This window comes from Balaenoptera borealis (assembly GCF_965194805.1).
Source record: "Balaenoptera borealis genome assembly, chromosome: 1".
NCBI lineage: Eukaryota > Metazoa > Chordata > Mammalia > Artiodactyla > Balaenopteridae > Balaenoptera > Balaenoptera borealis.
In genome coordinates, this window is record NC_138860.1 from 130073280 (window position 1) to 130092651 (window position 19372).

Genomic DNA, 19372 nt, shown 5'->3' on the forward strand with positions numbered 1-19372 from the left:
TTACTTCTTCCAGTCCATGACTACGTTATACCTTTCCATCTGTTTTTGCCATCTTTAATTTCTTTCATCAGTGTCTTATAGATTTCTGAGTACAGGTCTTTTACCTCTTTTGGTAGGTTTATCCCTAGGTATTTTATTCGTTTTGATATGACTGTAAGTGAGATTGTTTCCTTTCTCCTTTTGATAGTTTGTTGTTAGTGTATAGAAATGCAACTGATTTCTATATATTAATTTTGTATCCTGCAGCTTTATCAAATTCACTGATGAACTCTAGTAGTTTTTTGGCGGCATTTTTAGGGGTTTTTTTGTATATAGTATCATGTCATCTGCAAACAGTGACAATTTTACTTCTTCTTTTCCAATTGGGATTCTTTTTATTCAATCCAAAAACAGCAGAATACACATTCTTTTCAAGTGCACATGGAACATTCTCCAGGATAGGTCACATGCTAACCACAAAGCAAGCCTTGGTAAATTTAAGAAAATTAAAATCATATCAAGCATCTTTTCCATCCAGTGCTATGAGACTAGCAAAAAACACAAACACATGGAGGCTAAACAATATGCTTCTAAGCAATCAGTGAATAACTGAAGAAATCAAAGAGGAAATAAAAAAATACCTGGAGAGAAAGGAAAATGAAAACACAACTGTCCAAAGTCTATGGGATGCAGCAAAAGTAGTTGTAAGAGGGAAATTTATAGCAATACAAACTTACCTCAGAAAACAAGAAAAATCTCAAACAACAACCTGACCTTACACTTAAATGAACTGGAAAAAGAAGAACAATAGAACCTTAAGTTAGTAGAAAGAAAGAAAGCATAAAGATCAGAGCAGAAATACATAAAATAGAGATTAAAACAATTTAAAAAAATCAATGAAACTAAGAGCTGGTTCTTTGAAAAGATAAACAAAATTGATCAACTTTTAGCCAGACTCATCAAGAAAAAAATAAGAGAGGGCTCAAATCAATAAAATCAGAAATGAAAAAGGAGAAGTTAAAACCAACACCACAGAAACACAAAGGATCATAAGAGACTACTTCAGGCAACTATATGCCAATAAAATGGACAACCTAGAAAAAATGGACAAATTATTAAAAAGGTACAATCTCCCAGGACTGAACCAGGAAGAAATAGAAAATATGAACAGACCAATTACAAGTGAGAAACAAATGAATCCATTATTATAGTGGGAGAAATCAACACTGGCTATCAGAAATAGACAGATCCAGCCGGCAGAAAATTAGGAAAAACATAGTTCACCTCAACAACATCATCAGTCAACTGGATAAAAAGGACATTTATAGATTACTTCATGCAACAACAGCAGCAGAATCCACATTCATCTCAAGCTTACATGGAACATTCAACCAAATAGACCACATTCTGGGCCATAAAACACAACTTTAAAAGAATAGGAAGCATGCAGTGTATGTTCTCAGACCCAGTGGAATGAAACAAGACATCAACAACAGAAATTTAGCTGGAAAATTCCAAATTACTTGGAGACTAAAAATATTTCTAACACTTCCAAATAACACATAGTTTAAAGAAGAAATCTCAGGAGAAATTTTAAAACATTTTTGGCTAAATGAAAGTTAAATCAGGACTTATCAAAGTTTGTGGGATGTGGAGAAAGTAGTGCTTAGAGGGACATTTATAGGACTAAATGCATATATTAGAAAAGAACAAATGTCTAAAACAGTCATTAAGTTTCCACTTTAGGAAACTAGAAAAAAGAAGAGCAAATTAAAGTACACAGAAACAAAATAATTAGAGCAGAAATCAATGAAATTAAAAAATAACATACTCTTGCCATATGATCCTTACCATATGCTTCTTGGTATTTACCCAAAGCAGTTGTAAATTTATGCCTACACAAAAACCTGTACATGGTTGTTTATAGCAGTTTTATTCTTAATAGCAAAAATTTGGAAGCAACCAAAACATCCTTTAGTAAGTGACTGGATGAATAAATAACATGTTGGATCCAGACAATAGAATAATTTTAGTGATAAAAAATGAGCTGTGAAACCATGAAAAGACATGGAGGAAACTTAAATGTATATTACTAAGTGAAAGAATTGAAAAGGCTACATACTTTGTGATTCAAACTATCTGACACTTTGGAAAAGGCAAAACTATGAAGATAGTACAGAGATCAGTGGTTACCAGGGTTGATGTGAGGGAGGGCTGAATAGGCAGAGCACAGAGGATTTTTAGGGCAGTGAAATACTCAGTATCTCACATAATGATGATTACTTGTCATTATACATTTGTCCAAATCCACAGAATGTATACCACCGACAGTGAACCTTAATGTAAACTATGGTCTTTGGATGATAGTGATGTGTCAATGTACGTTCTTCAATTGTAACATACTGTTCTGGTGAGGGATGTTAACAATGAGGGAGGCTATGCATATGTGGGAGCAAAGGTTATATAGGAATTCTCTATACCTTCCTCTCAGTTTTGCTGTGAACCTAATACTGCTCTAAAATGTAAAATTCATTAGAAATAATTTTTAAAATTAACACAAAAATTTAGTACACAGTGGGTGTCACTAAAGATTTTGGTTTAAGGGATTACGTGAATAGTAGCCAAACCTTACTCATTCCCTCCCTCCACTTTCCTTTTCCTTCCCTTGCTTCCTTCCTTAGCAGGTTGAAGTTATTATCTACCTTTTTAATAGCAATCATGTTCTTTCCCCTCCTTTGTGTTTTTATATATATCATATGTATATATACATACACACACACACATCTTTAAGAAGAAAATGCATTTTTACTTTTTTTTTTTTTTATAATTCTATATGTACAGTTGACCCTAGAAGAACACGGGTTTGAACTGTGAAAGTCCACTTACGCATGGATGTTTTTCAATAGTAAATACTATGGTACTACAGTGATTTTAATTAGAATCCTGGTTTTGTAGAGACACTTGAAAATATGCTTTTAAAGTTTCTGAGCTAATAAATGTCTTAGAATAATCAAGAAACAACTGAAAAAGAACAATTTTCCAAGCCATTATAGTCAATATTTGGTCATTGGCACAGGTATAGAGAAATGAGATGAACAGAATAAAGGGTCCTAAAAAGATCTGTGTATGAAAGAGATCTTAAAGAATGGAATACTTTAATATGATGGGAAAAGGATGGTTTATTTAATAATTGGTAATGGCAAAATTGGTTATCTTTCTGAACAAAACCATAATTGCTTCTCTGTTGCATGCCATATTAAAATATATATATTTCAGATGGGTTAAAGCATTAAATATAAAACTTTAGAAGATAACTCAGTTGAATATTCTTGTAACCTTATGGTGGGGGAGAGACAAGCTGTAAACAGAGAAGTGTTTACATTAAAAAGGATGCACCAGGGACTTCCCTGGTGGTCCAGTGGTTAAAGAATTCACCTTCCAATGCAGGGGACATGGGTTTGATCCCTGGTCAGGGAAATAAGATCCCACATGCTGTGGAGCAACTAAGCCCATGCGCCGCAACTACCGTGCCCACGCACTCTAGAGCCCATGTGCCACCACTAGAGAGCCCATGCACCGCAACTACTGAGCCCATGTGCTCTTGGACCCTGCATGCCACAACTAGAAAGGAGCCCACACACTGCAATGAACAGCCCATGTGCCACAATGAAAGATCCCATATGCCTCAATGAAGATCCTGCGTGCTGCAACTAAGACCCCACACAGCCAAAAAAAGACAAAAAAAATAACAAAAAAGAATGTGTCAGGATAAATCAGAAAATGTTAACATATAAAGAGCTTATATAAATAGTAGGACAAAGAAAAACAACTCAGATTAAAAAAAATGGGCAGAAGATGTGAACAGACAGCTCATAAAAGAAATGTAAGTTACCAACATAAATATGAAAAGATTATTAATCTCATTAATAGTCAAAGATATGCAAATTAAAGAAGCAATGAGATACCATTTTTTTCCTAACAGATTGACAAAGCTTAAAAATTGTGATAATGTTTCTTATGAGGATTTAAGGATGAACCTAACATTGACAGATCATAATCACCCAAAGTCCATATGGTACATACTTGGTGTTGTACATTGTATATGTTTAGACAAATGTATAATAACATGTATCTATCATTATGGTGTCATACAGAGTATTTTCTCTGCCCTAAAAATCATCTCTGTTCTGCCTATTCATTGTCCCTGCCCCCTTCCCCATGATGGTTAATTTTATGTCTCAATTTGGCTAGACTATGATGCCCAGTTGTTTGGTTAAACACTGGTCTAGATATTGCTGTAAAGGTATTTTTTAGATGTGATTAACAGTTAAATCAGTAGACTTTGAGTGATGATTACCATTCATGTTGTGGATGGGTTTCATCTCGTTAGCTGAAGCCCTTAAGAACAAAGACTGCAATTTCCAGGTGAAACATTTTGTTTCTAGACTGCAAGGTAGAAGCCCTGCCTGAGTTTCCAGCCTGCAGATTCTGGACTCAAGACTGCAGCATCGGCTCTTCCCTGAATTTCCAGCCTGCTGACCTGCTTTACAGATTTTAAAGTTGTCAGCTCCCGTTATTGCACGGAACAATTCCTTAAAATCTCTCTCTCTCTTCGCCGTATATTTGTTCTGTTTCTCTGTTGAATTTTGACTAATGCACTCTCACATCAGCAATAACACTTCTTGAAATTTCTACTTGAAAGATAAAGTGTGTGTGTGTATGTGTGTGTGTGAGAGAGAGAGGGAGGGAGATGGGAGAGGAGAGAGTTGTGAGGGGCAAGCTGGGAGAGAGATTGTGTTATTTGTAGTAAAAAAAAACCCTAGAAAAACTTATGTATCCTTTGTTGAAAGTTTATGATTCAGAGATAGTATAAAATACTCTACAGTTGTTAAAAATAACATTAGTTCTAAAATCTATTTAACAGAGATTTCAGTGATTATTAAGAGAAAAGCAAGTTACAAAGAAATATATATAGCAAAATCCAGTGTTTATAAAAAGCAAGGGCAAAAGTTTGTATCCATGTGCGGAAGGGAAAAATGTACAACCAAATGTGTAGATGGGTGTTAGGCAATGGTGCGTAAGGAGAAGGAATGGTAAAGACTGATAATCTGTGTGTGTATTTCTTTAAATATATATATATGTATATAATTTTTACAAAAATGATTGTATTTATACCTCTTATTATCTAACATGCTTGTTTTTATTTTCTGTAGTGTTAAATGTTATTGTATAAGAATTTTTAATAGCTGGATGTATTCTTTTAAATGGATATATTCTACTTAGGTGAGCTTTCCTGTTGGACATTAATGTTGTTTTTATTTTCTCCAAATTATAAAAATTATAGGGATAAAAAGCCATAAACATATATTTATGCATATTCATTATTATGTACTTAGAAGCAATTTCTGGAATTTTAGTTGCCATATAAATGGATATATAAATTTCTATTTTTATCATTTTATTACTACTAGTAGTAATTGTCATACTATGTAATATTAATATTATGAATATAATAGCTGTTACTGTATTACTTCTGCTAGTAATATGACTATTGCTAATAAGTATAATAAAGAAGACCTTATTAAAATTTGCTTCATACTTTCTAGATGAGAATCTTATCATTAAGTAAAGTTTATTTAATGTAATGAGACACATGGGTGAATGTGGTTGGAGGAAGTATTTAAAGGCTGTGTCAACTACTAATATTTCTATGCATACTTTTAACATCTATCTATATTTTTTCTCTCAACCACTGTAAAAGTTATCTGGAAAATTATAATCATTTATCATTGCTCCTGTATTAACTTCTCTTTATAATATCATCTTTTGAGATATAAGTGTTCTAAAGATGATGACTATTTTTGTTTTACTGACTATAATGATTATTTTTTAATAATTTGATATACCTGATGAAGCCAGGTAACTAACAGCAAACTATAAGAGGTCAAACTTAACTTTTAAACAATCATCCTATAATTTTATTATTAATAATACCTGTGTTGAATTATAAATTAGTAATTAATCTAATAATTTGTGTTGTTATTTAATCCCATAGAAAAGAATCACAATTTCTTTTCCTAACATTTCTTCTGGATCTTTGTTCAGTGGGGAGGAGCATTGGATCTGGCGACTATATGTCTTCATTTTAGAAACTATTTATGGGGCCTTATGTTAGCTTTCTAGTCATCAGGTTTCAAGTCATTATAGTATTCCTTAATGTATGATTCCAATTTTCCAGAGTTATAAAAGGACAGAGTGAATCATGTAAGTGGAATCATTCAGTATTTGTCTTTCTGTGACCAGTTTATTTACTTAACATAATGTCCTCAAGATTCATCCATGTTGCTGCATATTGCAAAATTTGCTTCTTTTTTAAGCCTAAATAATATTCTATTTTAGGCATATGTCACATTTTATTTATCCATTCTGCTGTTGATGGGCATTTAAGTGTTTCCACACCTGCTCAGGGAGACACTGAGAGCTAGACATTTTGTCTACCTGCTCTGTGCTGAACTGGGAGCAAGGGATATGGTGACTGCCAACCCAGATCTCCATCTCTATTCTCACTAGTCCCCAGGAAGCTAGGTTATTCCAGGTCTATCAGCACTTGACTATTAGCAAGTCAGAAGCCAGTACTTTGGGCAGCCCCAAGAAAAATTGTGGCATTGTAGGCAACTGTGGTTTCTGTCGACTTACTCAGTGGTGAGCCAGGGGAAAGGAATTATGGCATCTACCAACCCAAGCATCTGTCTCCATTCTCCTCCAGGTGGCTAGACTGTGTCAGACTATCAAAGCTCTGAGAATGGCAAGAGAGAAGCCAACCCTTTGAAGGGGTCCCTCAGAAAAGTTGGGGACACTGGACATGTGAACTAGCTCTTTCCCTCCCCTCGAAGAAGCTGGGAGCTAGGAGTTCTCTTCTTGATCATATTGTGCAGTGCCAGGGGTAGGGATTCTGAAGAAAGGATGTCCTGAATCTCCCTACTTGCTTTGGTGAGCCTAGTTTCATGTTCACCAGGATGCATGAGCCTTTCAATCAGCTTGTGGATTTCTCACAATAGGAATTTGTCCCTGAATTGTTGCTGAATTGGTGTGTTTGTTGGGGGGAAGTGGGGGCCCAGGGCTTCTTCCTTGTCATCCTGCTGACTCGTTATGCATTTTAAATGTTTGAGACTTGCTTTTTCTTATCCTTTTTATTGTTATTTACTTTGATTCCTCTACTCTTTTAGAACATTCTTATTTATTTTAATGTCTGTTCCAAGGTTTAAATTTTGGTGGGGGGGCGGGTCACAGATTCCTTTGAAAATCTGATGAAAGTTATAGGCATTATTTCCAGTGTAATCTATACATGCATACCCAAATAAAATGTGCTTAAAATTTCACTGGGTTCATGACCTCCAAGTTAAACTCTGGCATATACCATAACTTTTTTATTTTCACATTTTAGCCTTTAATCTTAGAAAATTAGAGTCAATGTGAATACTTCTGTGGACAACCACCCACCCCAAGTTTCCTTGACTTCTTAAGATCTAGACTGTCTCACACTGTCCAAGAAGAATCTTGATGGATTAATGAACCCATATGTCAGAGGCAAACCTAAGTTTTACAACCAACCCACATTTTTTTAAACACATGAATTATTTTCTATTTTCTAATGAGAGTTTTTAATTTTTAAGGAGACCAGATGATTCAGGTCCTCTGGCCAGTAGTCAATAAGAAGACAGTTCCTAATTGGAAAATTACTTAGATATACTCAAGTAAAATTAAAATGGAATAGAAATATTAAGCAAATGTTTTTGAGCTGAAATAAGTGATCTTTTTAAAACTTACTTTTTAAGATTTTTCCCTTATAATTCATATTATAAGGAAAAAGAGAATCTACTGCCAAGAATTTCCTCCAATGTAAGTTCTATAAGACCAGAAACTCTGGAATTTTATAACATATTCCCAGAGTCTAGAGCAGTGCATTTTGAATAAGTGTTTGAGCAATAAATGAAAGAGTAAATGAATAAATAACTCTGATGAAAAGGGAACTGTGTTTTAATATTAACAGGCTGTGGAAATGATTTTTACCTCTTCTCAATCTATGGATCTACCTCATGTCATTATAAAAATAAGTCATTAAATAAGAAATTTTTTTAAAAAAGAAAAATGTATTAAAAAGTAAAATTATATTTAAAATAGGAGCCATGTAAATTTAATAATCTAAGAGATCAAAAACATAAGATAATTTAAGATAAACCTAAATATTAACATCATTCACAGATGTGTCTCATATCTTTTTGTTCCTTTCATACTCCTATACTACTTTTGTTGTATTGAGTAAATATTGTATAGTGTAACATTTAAATTTCTTTCATGATGTTTTAATTGTATAATTTTAGTTATTTTCTTGGTGTTTTTTCTAGGGCTTAGAATATACATCTGAACTTATTTATTTCAGGTATATAGTGACAAGTCTAGTGAGATATAAAAATGTTACTTCTGTATATGTTTATCACCTCTTCCAACTTTTTGTGCTATTAATGTTATACATATTACATATATATATGTTACAAACCCAAAACTATATTATTATAATTATCACTTTATAAAGTGTTATGTCCTTTAAAGGAGCCAAGGCAAAAAAGAAGAACAAGTATATATTCATTGAGTTTGTTACATTGACAGTACTATTTATCATATTTCTAGTTCTTTTCATTTTTTCCTGTGGATTTAAATTACCATCTAGTATTATTTTATTACTCCAAAACAGCTTTGCTTCCACCTGCTGTCTTGTGCTATTATTGTCAAATACATTACATTTATACATGTTTTAGACAAAAATACAATTATCTAAATATTATATTATACAATTGTTTTTTAAATTAGTTAAGAGAAGAAATGAGTAGAAATTTGAATTTATATTGTTTTATAATTACACAATTTTTTACCAGCACTCTTTATTTTTTTTGTGGATTTAAATTACTGTTTGAGGTCACTTGCTTTCGACCTGAAGAACTTCCTTTAGTATTTCTTATAAGGCATGTCTGGGGTTTAGATATAATTTTGAGTTGGTGCTTTTTTGTGGGGGGTTGGTTTGGATATATGTTCAGAAGTGAAATTGCTGAGTCATGTCGTAGTTCTGCTTTTAATATTTTGAGGATTCTTCATACGGTTCTTTATAGTGGCTATATCAGCTTACAATCCCACCAACAGTGCACAAGGCTTCCTTGCCTTCTGCATCCTTGGCAGCATTTGTTGTCTGTTGTCTTTTTGATGATGGCCATTGTAACAGGTATGAGGTGATACTGCATTGTGGTTTTGATTTGCATTTCCCTGATGATTAGTGATGTTAAGCATCTTTTCTTGTGTCTGTTGGCCATGTGGAATTCTTCTTTGCAAAAATATCTGTTCAGGTCTTTTACCCATTTTTAAATTTGATTATTCATTTTTTTGTTTGTTTTTGAGTTCTATGAGTTCTTTATATATTTTGGATATTAACCCCTTATCAGATATAAGGCTTACAGATATTTTTTCACATTCTGTAGCTTGTCTTTTCATCTTGTTGCTTATTTCTTTTGCTGTGCAGAAGCTTTTTAATTTGATGTAGTTCCACTTGTTTACTTTTGATTTTGTTGCTTGTACTACAGGTGTCATATCCAAAAAATCATTGCCAAGAACCATGCCAATGAAATTTTTCCTATGTCTACTTCCAAGGAGTTTCATGGTTTCATGTCTTACATTTAAGTCTTTAATCCATTTTGAGTTAATTTTTGTGTATGCTGTAAGATAGTGGAGCAGTTTCATTCTTTTGCATGTTGCTGTTTGGTTTTCTCAATGCTGTTTATTGAAGGGACTGTCCTTTTCCCATTGTTGATTCTTGGCTCCTTTGTCATAAATTAATTGATGCATATATGCACGGTTTTATTTCTGTGCTCCTTATTCTGTTTCGTTGATATATGGGCTTGTTTTTATGTCAATACAATACTGTTTTAATTACTATGACTTTGTAGTATAGTTTGAAATCAGGGAGTGTAATGCCTCCACTGTTCTTCTTTCTCAGGATTGCTTTGGCTATTTTGGGTATATAGTGGCTCCATATAAATATTAGGATTTTTTCCTACTTCTATGAAAAATGCCATTGGAATCTTGATAGGGATTTCATTGAATCTGTAGATGGCTTCTGGATGTACTGACATTTTAACAATATTCATTTTCCCAATCTATGAACATAGGATACTTTTCTATTTATTTGTGTCTTCAGTTTCTTTCATTAATATTTTGTTGTTTTCAGAGTAGAAATCTTTCACCTCCTTAGTTAAGTTTAGTCCTGATATTTTATTGTTTTTGATGCTATTTTAAATGGGACTTTTTTCTCTATTTCTTTTCCATATCGTCGATAGTGGTAGAAACATTACTGATTTTTGAGTGTTAATTTTCTATCCTACAGTTGTACTGACTTTTTCAATTATACCTAACAGTTTTTTTAATGGAGTCTTTAAGATTTTCTGTATATAAAATCATGTCATCTGCAAATAGAGATAATTTTACTTCTTTTCCTACATTTTCCTATGTTTTCTTTTATTTCTTTTCTCTCATTTTCTTGCCTGATTGCTCTGGCAAGGACTTCCAGTTCTATGTTGAATTGGAGTGGTGAGAGTGGGCACCCTTGTCTTACTCCTGATTCTAGAGGAAACTATTTCAGCTTTTCATGATTGAGTATGATGATAGCTGAGTGCTTATTATATATTGCCTTTATTGTGTTATATTCCTTCTATACCTAATTTGTTGAGAGTTTTTATCATGAACAGAAGTTGAATTTTGTCAAATGCTTTTTCTGCATCTCTTGAGATGATCATATGATTTTTTTCTTTCATTCTATTTATGTAATGGATCACATTTATTTGCATATGTTGAACCTTCTTTGCATCCTATGTATAAATCCCACTTGATCATGGTGAAGGATCTTTAACTGTGCTGCTAAATTCAGTTTGCTAATGTTTTATTGAGACTTTTTGCACCTATATTCAACATGGATTGAATCGTAGTTTTCTTTTCTGTTAGTGTCCTTATCTGGCTTTGGTATCAGAGTAATGCTGGCCTCATAAAATGAGTCTGGGAGTGTTTCCTCCTCTTTGATTTTTTGGGAGAGTTTAAGAATAATTTGTGCTAATTCTTTAAATGTTTGATAAAATTCACCAGTGATGCCATCTGGTCCTGGGCTTCTCTTCACTGGGAGACTTTTTATTACTGATTTGATCTCCTTATTGGTAATTGGTCTATTCAGACTTTCTGTTTATTCCTAATTTGTTTCGAGTAGTTGTGTTTCTAATAATTTTTCAATTTCTTCTAAGTTGTCCAGTTTGTTGGCATATAGTTGTTCATAATGGTCTCTTATGATCTGTCATGTCTCTGTGGTATAAATTGTAATGTCTCATTTTTCATTTACAATTTTGTCAATTTGGGTCATTTCTCTCTTTTTTTTTTTCCTTAGTCTAACTAAAGCTTTGTAATTTTGTTTATCTTTTCAAAGAACCAACTCTTAGGTTGGTTACATTTTCTATTGTTTTCCTGTTCTCTATTTCATATATTTCCTCTCTAATCTTTATTATTTTCTTCCTTCTTCTAACTTTGGGATCATTTTATTCTTCTTTTTCTACTTTTTCTGCTAACTTTGGTCTCAATTTGTTCTACTTTTTCTATAGATAGGTCTTGTTTTTTAATTCAGTCAGCTATCTTATGTCTTTTGATTGGAGCATTTAGTCCATTGACATCTAAAGTAACTATTGATAGGTATGTACTTATTGCCATTTTATCACTTATTTTCTGGTTGCTTTTGTAGTTCTTCTCTGTTGTTTTCTTCTTCTATTAGTTTCTTCCCTGTGAATTGATGATTTTCTTTAATTGAATGTTGTGTTTCTTTCTAGTTTTTGTGTATCTATTGTAGATTTTTGATTTATGGTTACCATGGGGTTCATATATGTTGACCTGTAACTATATCTATTTGTTTTAAATGGGTAGTCCTTTAAATTCAAACACATTCTAAAATATCTACACTTTTTACTCCCCTCCCACACATATTGTTTTTGATGTCATGTATTACATCTTCATGTGTATCCTTTACTGATTATTGTAGTGATAGTTGATTTTACAATTTTTTGTTTTTAAATATTTGTACTTGCTTATTTAAGTGGTTGATTTTCATCCTTTACTATGTATTTGCCTTAACTAGTGAGATTTTTCCTTTATAGATTCTTTCCTCTTGTTATAGCCTTTTCTTTTCCACTTAGAAAAGATTCTTTAACATTTCTTTTAGGGTAGGTTTAGTATTAATGAACTCTTTTTGTTTTTGCTTGTCTGAGAAGTTATCTTTCCAATTCTAAATGATAATCATGCTGGGTAGTGTGTCCTAGGTTGCAGTTTTTCCCTTTCAGCATTTTGAATATATCATGCTACTCCCTTCTGGCCTGTAATTTTTCTGCATAAAAATCAGCTGATAGCCTTATGAGGCTACCAGCTGATTTTTGAGGGTTCCCTTGTATATGATGCTTTGTTTTTGTCTTGCTACCTTTAGAATTCTCTCTTTAACTTTTGTCATTTTAATTATAATATGTCCTGTTGTGGGTCTGTTTGGGTTCATCTTGTTTGGGACCCTCTGTGCTTACTGTATCTGGATATCTATTTCCTTCTTCATGTTTCGGAAGTTTTCAGTCATAATTTCATCAAATACACTTTCAACCCTCTTCTCTCTTTTTCTCAGATCCCTATAATGCAAATGTTGGTTTTTCTTTTAGTTTGTTTTTCATTTCACTTACTGTATTCTCCAGTTCTGATTGGTTCTTTTTTATATTTCTAGTTCCTTGTTAAAATTTGCACTTTATTAATCTATAATTTTCTCTAATTCATTTAGCATTCTTATTACTAATGCTTTGAACTCTTTATCTAGTAAATTATTTCTTTCTGTTTCATTGGTTGTTTTTCAGGGGTTTTCTCTTGCCTTTTCAATTGAAACAAAATTCCTCTATCTTCTCATTTTGCTTAACTTTCTCTGTCTCTATGAAATTAGGTGAAACAGTAACTTATTGCAGTCCTGAAAGAATGTCCTTGTGTGGAAGCATTTCTCTACAGTCTGTGTGTGCCCAATGGCCTTGATGGGAGAACTAGATCTGACAATACTAGTCACATCTTTCCTCAAGGTGTGCTTGCAGCTATCACCTTAGTAGGAGGTGGGGCTGGAGAAGGAGTGGCTAGGTCCAGAGCCATGTGTGAGCTGGGGCTTTTCCTCTGCTCAGTGGCTGTCACCACCCTGTTGGGGGAGGGGGCATGTCCCAAGCTGCTGGAGCAGAAGCCCTGGGGGTCATGTTCAAGCTGGCTCTGTCTGTTCCCATTAAATGTTTGCTCTTCCCAATCCCAGCACCGGCAGTCTCACCCCAGAGGGAAGCAATGATGGGGCAAGAGTGGCTAGCACGTGGGCTTGGTGTGAGTTGGGGCACAAGCTCTGGTGGTCCGGCCTTGGCAGGGACCTGGACTGCTTCCAATGCACTGCCTGTGTGAGCACCAGTAATGGTTGCCCCTGCTCCGCTCAGTTGCTGCGTTGTGTCTGAGTGTCCTTTGTCCCTCAGCCACAGAGCCCTCTCCCCAGTGTGGAGCTGCATCATGAGTGACCACTCTCCTTAGGTTGGTACACAAGCCAGGGCGGTTCCAGGAAATCAGCCAGCCACCCTGCAGTCTCAGTCCACCCCCTCTGCACTGTTTCGGGAGCAAGGGAGTTTGTGCATACTCCTCACAAGCAGGCTTCCCACAGCCCTGCTGTTAGTCCCACCGGCCCTGGAACCAGACAAGTGGGCTTGTCTTCCCAGTGTTGGACCCCAGGGCTGGGGTGCTCAATATATGGCTCGAACTTCTCATTCCCCAGGGAGGGTCTCCACCTGTGTAGTATCTCTTTTCCTCTGAGTCTCCTCCCAGGGGCACAGGTCCTGACCTGATCACATCTCTTCCTTCCTACCTGATTCTGTGGGGATCTTTCTCACAGCTTTGGTTGTACAGGGATATTTCTTCCAGTCTCTGCTTACTTTTCAGTGAGGATTGTTCCACATGTAGATGTATTTTTGATGTGTTCGTTGGGGGGAAGTTATTTCCACATCCTCCTACTTCACCATCTTGATCTTCTCTGATCTCAAAGCCACTCTTCTGCTTAAAACTCTGCAATGACTGTCCATCCCAGTGACCTTCCTGTTCTTCAAACATGCCAAGTGTGTTCTTGCCTCACTAAGCACACTTCCACCTGGCCTTTTGTACTTGTCATTTGCTTTACTAGAATGTTTTTCTGAGATTCTCACTATAACTTGTTTCCTCTTAACAATACTATCCCAATCCAGCCTATGTGAAAAGCAATTCACTTATTATATATTTAGTGTTTTATTTCTGTATTATCTAACTCTACTTATTAGAGAATATAACCTTCATGGTATTACAGACTTTCTTCTCTTCACAGAGCACATAATGGTCATTTTCAAAATACTACTTTTTCCTTGAAAATCCATTCTTCTCTTTTCTTTTAGCAGTTGAGTAACTACTAGAGATTTTGTTAACCAATTTTACTTGCAGCTAAGTATGTTCATCTGACTATATTTTTGTTAGATTTGTAAGTGAACAGAATTAATGACCACAACTGCTGCTTCAAATACTTAAATGGTAATTGTACCCCCTTTGTTTTCATGCCTTTCCCTTCCCATGGGCTGGAATGCATTAGTCATGTGGGTTAACGACAGTGTCTTTGAGTATGGTGAGGCAAGATTGAATTATTTTATAGAGCAGTGCTGCTCCACCAGTGTAGACTGCATGTGAGAAAAGTAAAATTCTGTCTTATTTGAACCATTATAAGTTTTATTCTCTTAATATATTTTACCCTAACTAATTTGTAGATCATCAGTGAAAATATTTGAATGAAGGAATGAATAGACGGAGCCCACTTTAAAAATCTGAGAAATGGAAAAATTGCTTTCCTTGGTCAATTTTGTTTTTCTTTTGCTATTTAATAATAATGGTAACAGTAAACTTCCTACCTGTTTCATCGTTTTAATTCAAATGATTTTGCTCTTTCATCACATATAATGAATATTATTGGTTTTTGGTAATCTGTCTCCATGATATTGAATTAGTTTACTTTGATATCCTCTCTTACAAAAAGTTTAAAGTAAAGATTGGCTGCTGAATTTTATCCAGTGCCTTTCTGCATCCATTTATATACTCTTACATTTTTCTCTTCATTAAATTGTTTATGTAATGAGCTTTGTAATACTTGGTCATAGTCTTGTTATTCTTTGCTTACACTGCTGGATTCTTTTTATTAGTATTTAGAATTTTTGCATCTGTATTCAAAGATTATATTGGTATATGATTTTCTTCTTATTGCCTTATTGGACTGAGTAGGACTTCGAGTACAATGTTGAATAGATTGGGTGAGAGATGTTATCCTTCCCTTGTTTTTGATCTTACAGAGCTAACATTTAGTATTTTACTATTGTGATATTAGTTTGTTGATGCCATTTATCTAGTAATATTTTGAATACATTAGGTTAAATAAAACATAATACAGTCATCGCTTGCTATCTGCAAGAGATTGGTTCCAGGACCTGCTGCAGATACCAAAATCTGTAGATGCTCTAGTCCTTTATACTTGTCCCTGTGTACTTGCGGGTTCCACAGTGTGGTGGATTCAACCAACCACAGATAGTATAGTACTATTTTTATTGAAAATAATTCATATATAAGTGAACTCATGCAGTTCACACTTGTGTTGTTCAAGGGTCAAATGTATTAAAATTAATCTCACCTATTTCTTTTTACTTTTTTTTAGTGTGGCTAATAGAAAATTTTAAGTTATTTTATGGCATACATTATATTCTCTTGGACAGTACTGCTGTAAAGTAGTTTTCCTAGGTGGAAATAAGAAGTTATTTCTTCACTGGAGAAGAAAGATAAAAAGAATTTATATTGGTTAACATATTTCTATAGATAATTTAGTCATGTTCTCTCTGACATTATATTATAAAATGCATAGCCAGATGTAGTTACAGAATTGTTTGTACATTCATGTCCCCAGAGATTTCTCAGCACTCATTCATCCCTTGATGAATGTTGATGAGCCAGCCCTAATGCCTCGTTTTATATAGTAATAATATGAAAACAAATATTACATTAAGTTTACCACTATGTTTTCTAAGATATAAGTGAACTCATAAGTAGTTTTCTTCCTTTTTTTTTTTTGCAAAAAAACTAAACAACAGTTCTCCCTCCCTCCCCCCCCCCCCTTATATTCAGCCACTTGTTCTTATATAAAAAACATCAGGAAAAAACTATTAGTAAAAGTGAAAAAAAATGGATTTACAAACACAAAGGATTTGAAGATAAGCTCTTTAAGGATCTCTTTTTTCAGCCTGGAACCAATATAACAGAAAAGCTTGCACGTTGGAAACATGTAAGTATAATTATTTTATTACTTTTCTTTGAAATATTTTTAAGACACTATAGTTATAGTTTATATTGCATTCGTAATAATTTCTTTAATCTCTTTTAAATATCTTCTATTATCTTGTTAATATTATGCTTGAGATTTTCTTGATGTGATAAAATTCATATAATATAGTATAAATGTAATTTTTGTGGTGTATTAATCACTCTTAACAGAACCATTTTATAATTTATGCTTTATATATGTGTTTTCTCTTATTAATTATTGGAAGTAGTTATTAATAGTAATATAAAATATATTCTCAGTAGCTGAAAACATAAATATTTAGTTTATTAAAGGCTGATAATTGTACATATAGTATAATATTCACTCAGTATTTTGTGCAAAATCATGTATTGCTTTAAGGACACAATAAAAATAGAAAGAAAGTTATATTTATTGAGTACATGCTATGTACCAGGCACTGTGTCAGATATTTTGCATGTGGTATGTAATTTATTCTTCACAATACTGTAAGATAGGTATTTTTACCTCTTTTTTTATGATTAGGGAAACTAAGGCTCATAGGGGTTGATTAACTTACCAAAAGCCAAACAGTTAAGTGACTTTGCTAGGACTTAACTCAAGATCATCTGACTCTAAAGTTTGTGCTTTTTTATTTTTAGAATTTTGTTTTGCTTTTACCATTAGGTAATGGTAAAAATGAAAACTCGGCATTATAGTATAATTAACTGGAATGAACTTTTTGTAATTTATAAAGCACTGTGTTTGTCTGTAAACTCCTTCATATTTGCACCTGTACCTGAATAGCCTGAGCTACAAATGTTTCCATTACATTAACATAATTAGAAGGGAATACAAACTGTCCAAACTGACATTAGTCTGATTTCAATGTAATTGAGGACACGTGTCCTAGATATAGTACAGTAATGTCCTCAGGCCCTTAAATCCCACCAAAGTTTATCCATTGAATAAAAACCTAGGTTTACAAGGCAAATGTATCCTATTCAAAACTTTTTCCTCATTAGCACGCAGTGCCAACTGTATTAATTTGCTCCAGATGATAGTATGCTCTATAAAGTTTATGTGAAGTGTCTTTTGGCCCTCTTTGTAGAATATAAACGTGTTGATTTCAGGCATGTCACCTGCTTTTTATATGCTTTCTATAGAGAAGACTTTCACTGATGTATACTGATATCCAAGTTGGATATGGGTATGTTGTATACTGATAACCAATTTGGATATACTGATAGCCAACACCCATATACAAATGTAGATGTATATATACATATCCATATATATGTATATTTGTATATATGTTGTGTTATGGCAAGTGAATATTATATATACATAGATAGGAATAATATATATTATAAACATTATATTATTTAATACTTATGAAGTTACATATAATATACCATTTCAAGACTTTGGAAGTATTTTGAATGTTATAAATCTTTTGCTAAAATATATTAATTATAAGGAGTTTTCTAAAGCTCTTTGATATTAGTAATTCTACTAACCACATCACTACTAATGTCATTTATTAAAAACTATTCTTTCATAGTCTATAAATATGTACATTTTCCTATGCTTTTTTCATTGTTTATAACTACCATTCATACAACGTTATGAAGTTGTCTTCAAAGCTTACTTTCTTATAGTAACTGAAATAATTTTTCATTGTAAGATTCATCTGTGAATCTATTTCTTCTATATATAATTGTCACTCCATCTTCTGCTAGCTTCATTTTTAGTCTTCTCTTCAGCTCACTCAGTTGATATATTATTATTTTATTATTTTTACTACTCACATGTCTAGTCTTTAGTGACTTGGAGCTTGGTTTATTAGAAGCTATAGTGAGAACAGTTAATACCATAGAATACCTAAGAGAACCTAGGATCCAGAAAACATTAAAAGAGTTAGGTAGTAGGGAAAGGGAAGGGGTTGAGAAAATATCAGCATTTAATACTGGGAGTGCATTAGAAAAAGATACTGTGAGCAAAGTAATGGAAAGCGTTAATCAAGAATGGAATTCGAGTTTCAGTAATTAGAGAAAGCAATCATTGTCTGAATCTGCTCCTGTTTGGGGATGAAACGTGCTTGGTCTCCCAAGGGCTTAAAATTTCCGATATTAATAGTAACCTAAAATGGAAAGAACCAGAGGTGTGAGTTCAAGTCACATTCACTTAGGAAATGCTGTGGTGCAAAGCCAGAAGTCCATATAAACATCCAGAGTTAATGGTGCAAAAATAAACTGTAAATGATATACAGAACCAAAAGGTAGAAGCCGTGATGAAAGAATCTGATAAAAAACTGGATTGGAGTAGAAGACACTGAGGATCTAAAACAATTGCTAGAGATATTATTTATCCATGGCTTACATATATTGGTCAGAGGGTGGTTTTTCTTCTGTTATTGAATAGGCTGACATAAATACAGAATTATGGTGGTCAATTAGATCAAGCTTTAGGGACATTTGTATATTATTATGTGGGATTTTAGGGAAATCTAGATACTCTTATGATGGGTTTTGCTGGGGTACCCAAGGCTATTTGAAATCTGCTTTTTCACAGTCAATCCTTTTACTCAAAAGTTACCAAGGAAAATATATGTACTGGGAGTAATAGCAAACAAAGCAGTTCCTAACTGAGGATTTGGTCTAGAATTCCATTGCAATATTTTAGTAACCTGGGCTAGACAATGATATATTCTTTGTTACCCATGCTTTTTTATCTTGAATAGTTATTTCCTATATTGCAAACATGAATTTTAGAAGGGATATAGTATGAAAGAAAGTCACACTCATTATAGCCAAAAGGACAGAGATTAAGAGCAGGGGAAGGAAATTTGCCATATATTTATCTCAGAGAAGATTAGTTGCCCTCTTTCCTCTTGCCTCCACACCCTCATATTTGAAACTTCCTTAAGCTGCTTTA

At 33.6% G+C, this 19372-nt stretch overlaps 1 protein-coding gene across 1 annotated transcript in view; it reads left to right on the forward strand.

The window, feature by feature from the left end:
* Positions 1 to 19372, forward strand: part of LRRIQ3 (leucine rich repeats and IQ motif containing 3) — a 224187-nt gene that overhangs the window by 93888 nt on the left and 110927 nt on the right. The window contains exon 5 of the mRNA XM_082356063.1: positions 16282 to 16438. Coding sequence (XP_082212189.1) covers positions 16282 to 16438 — 157 coding nt within the window. The remainder of the gene's footprint in view (positions 1 to 16281; positions 16439 to 19372) is intronic.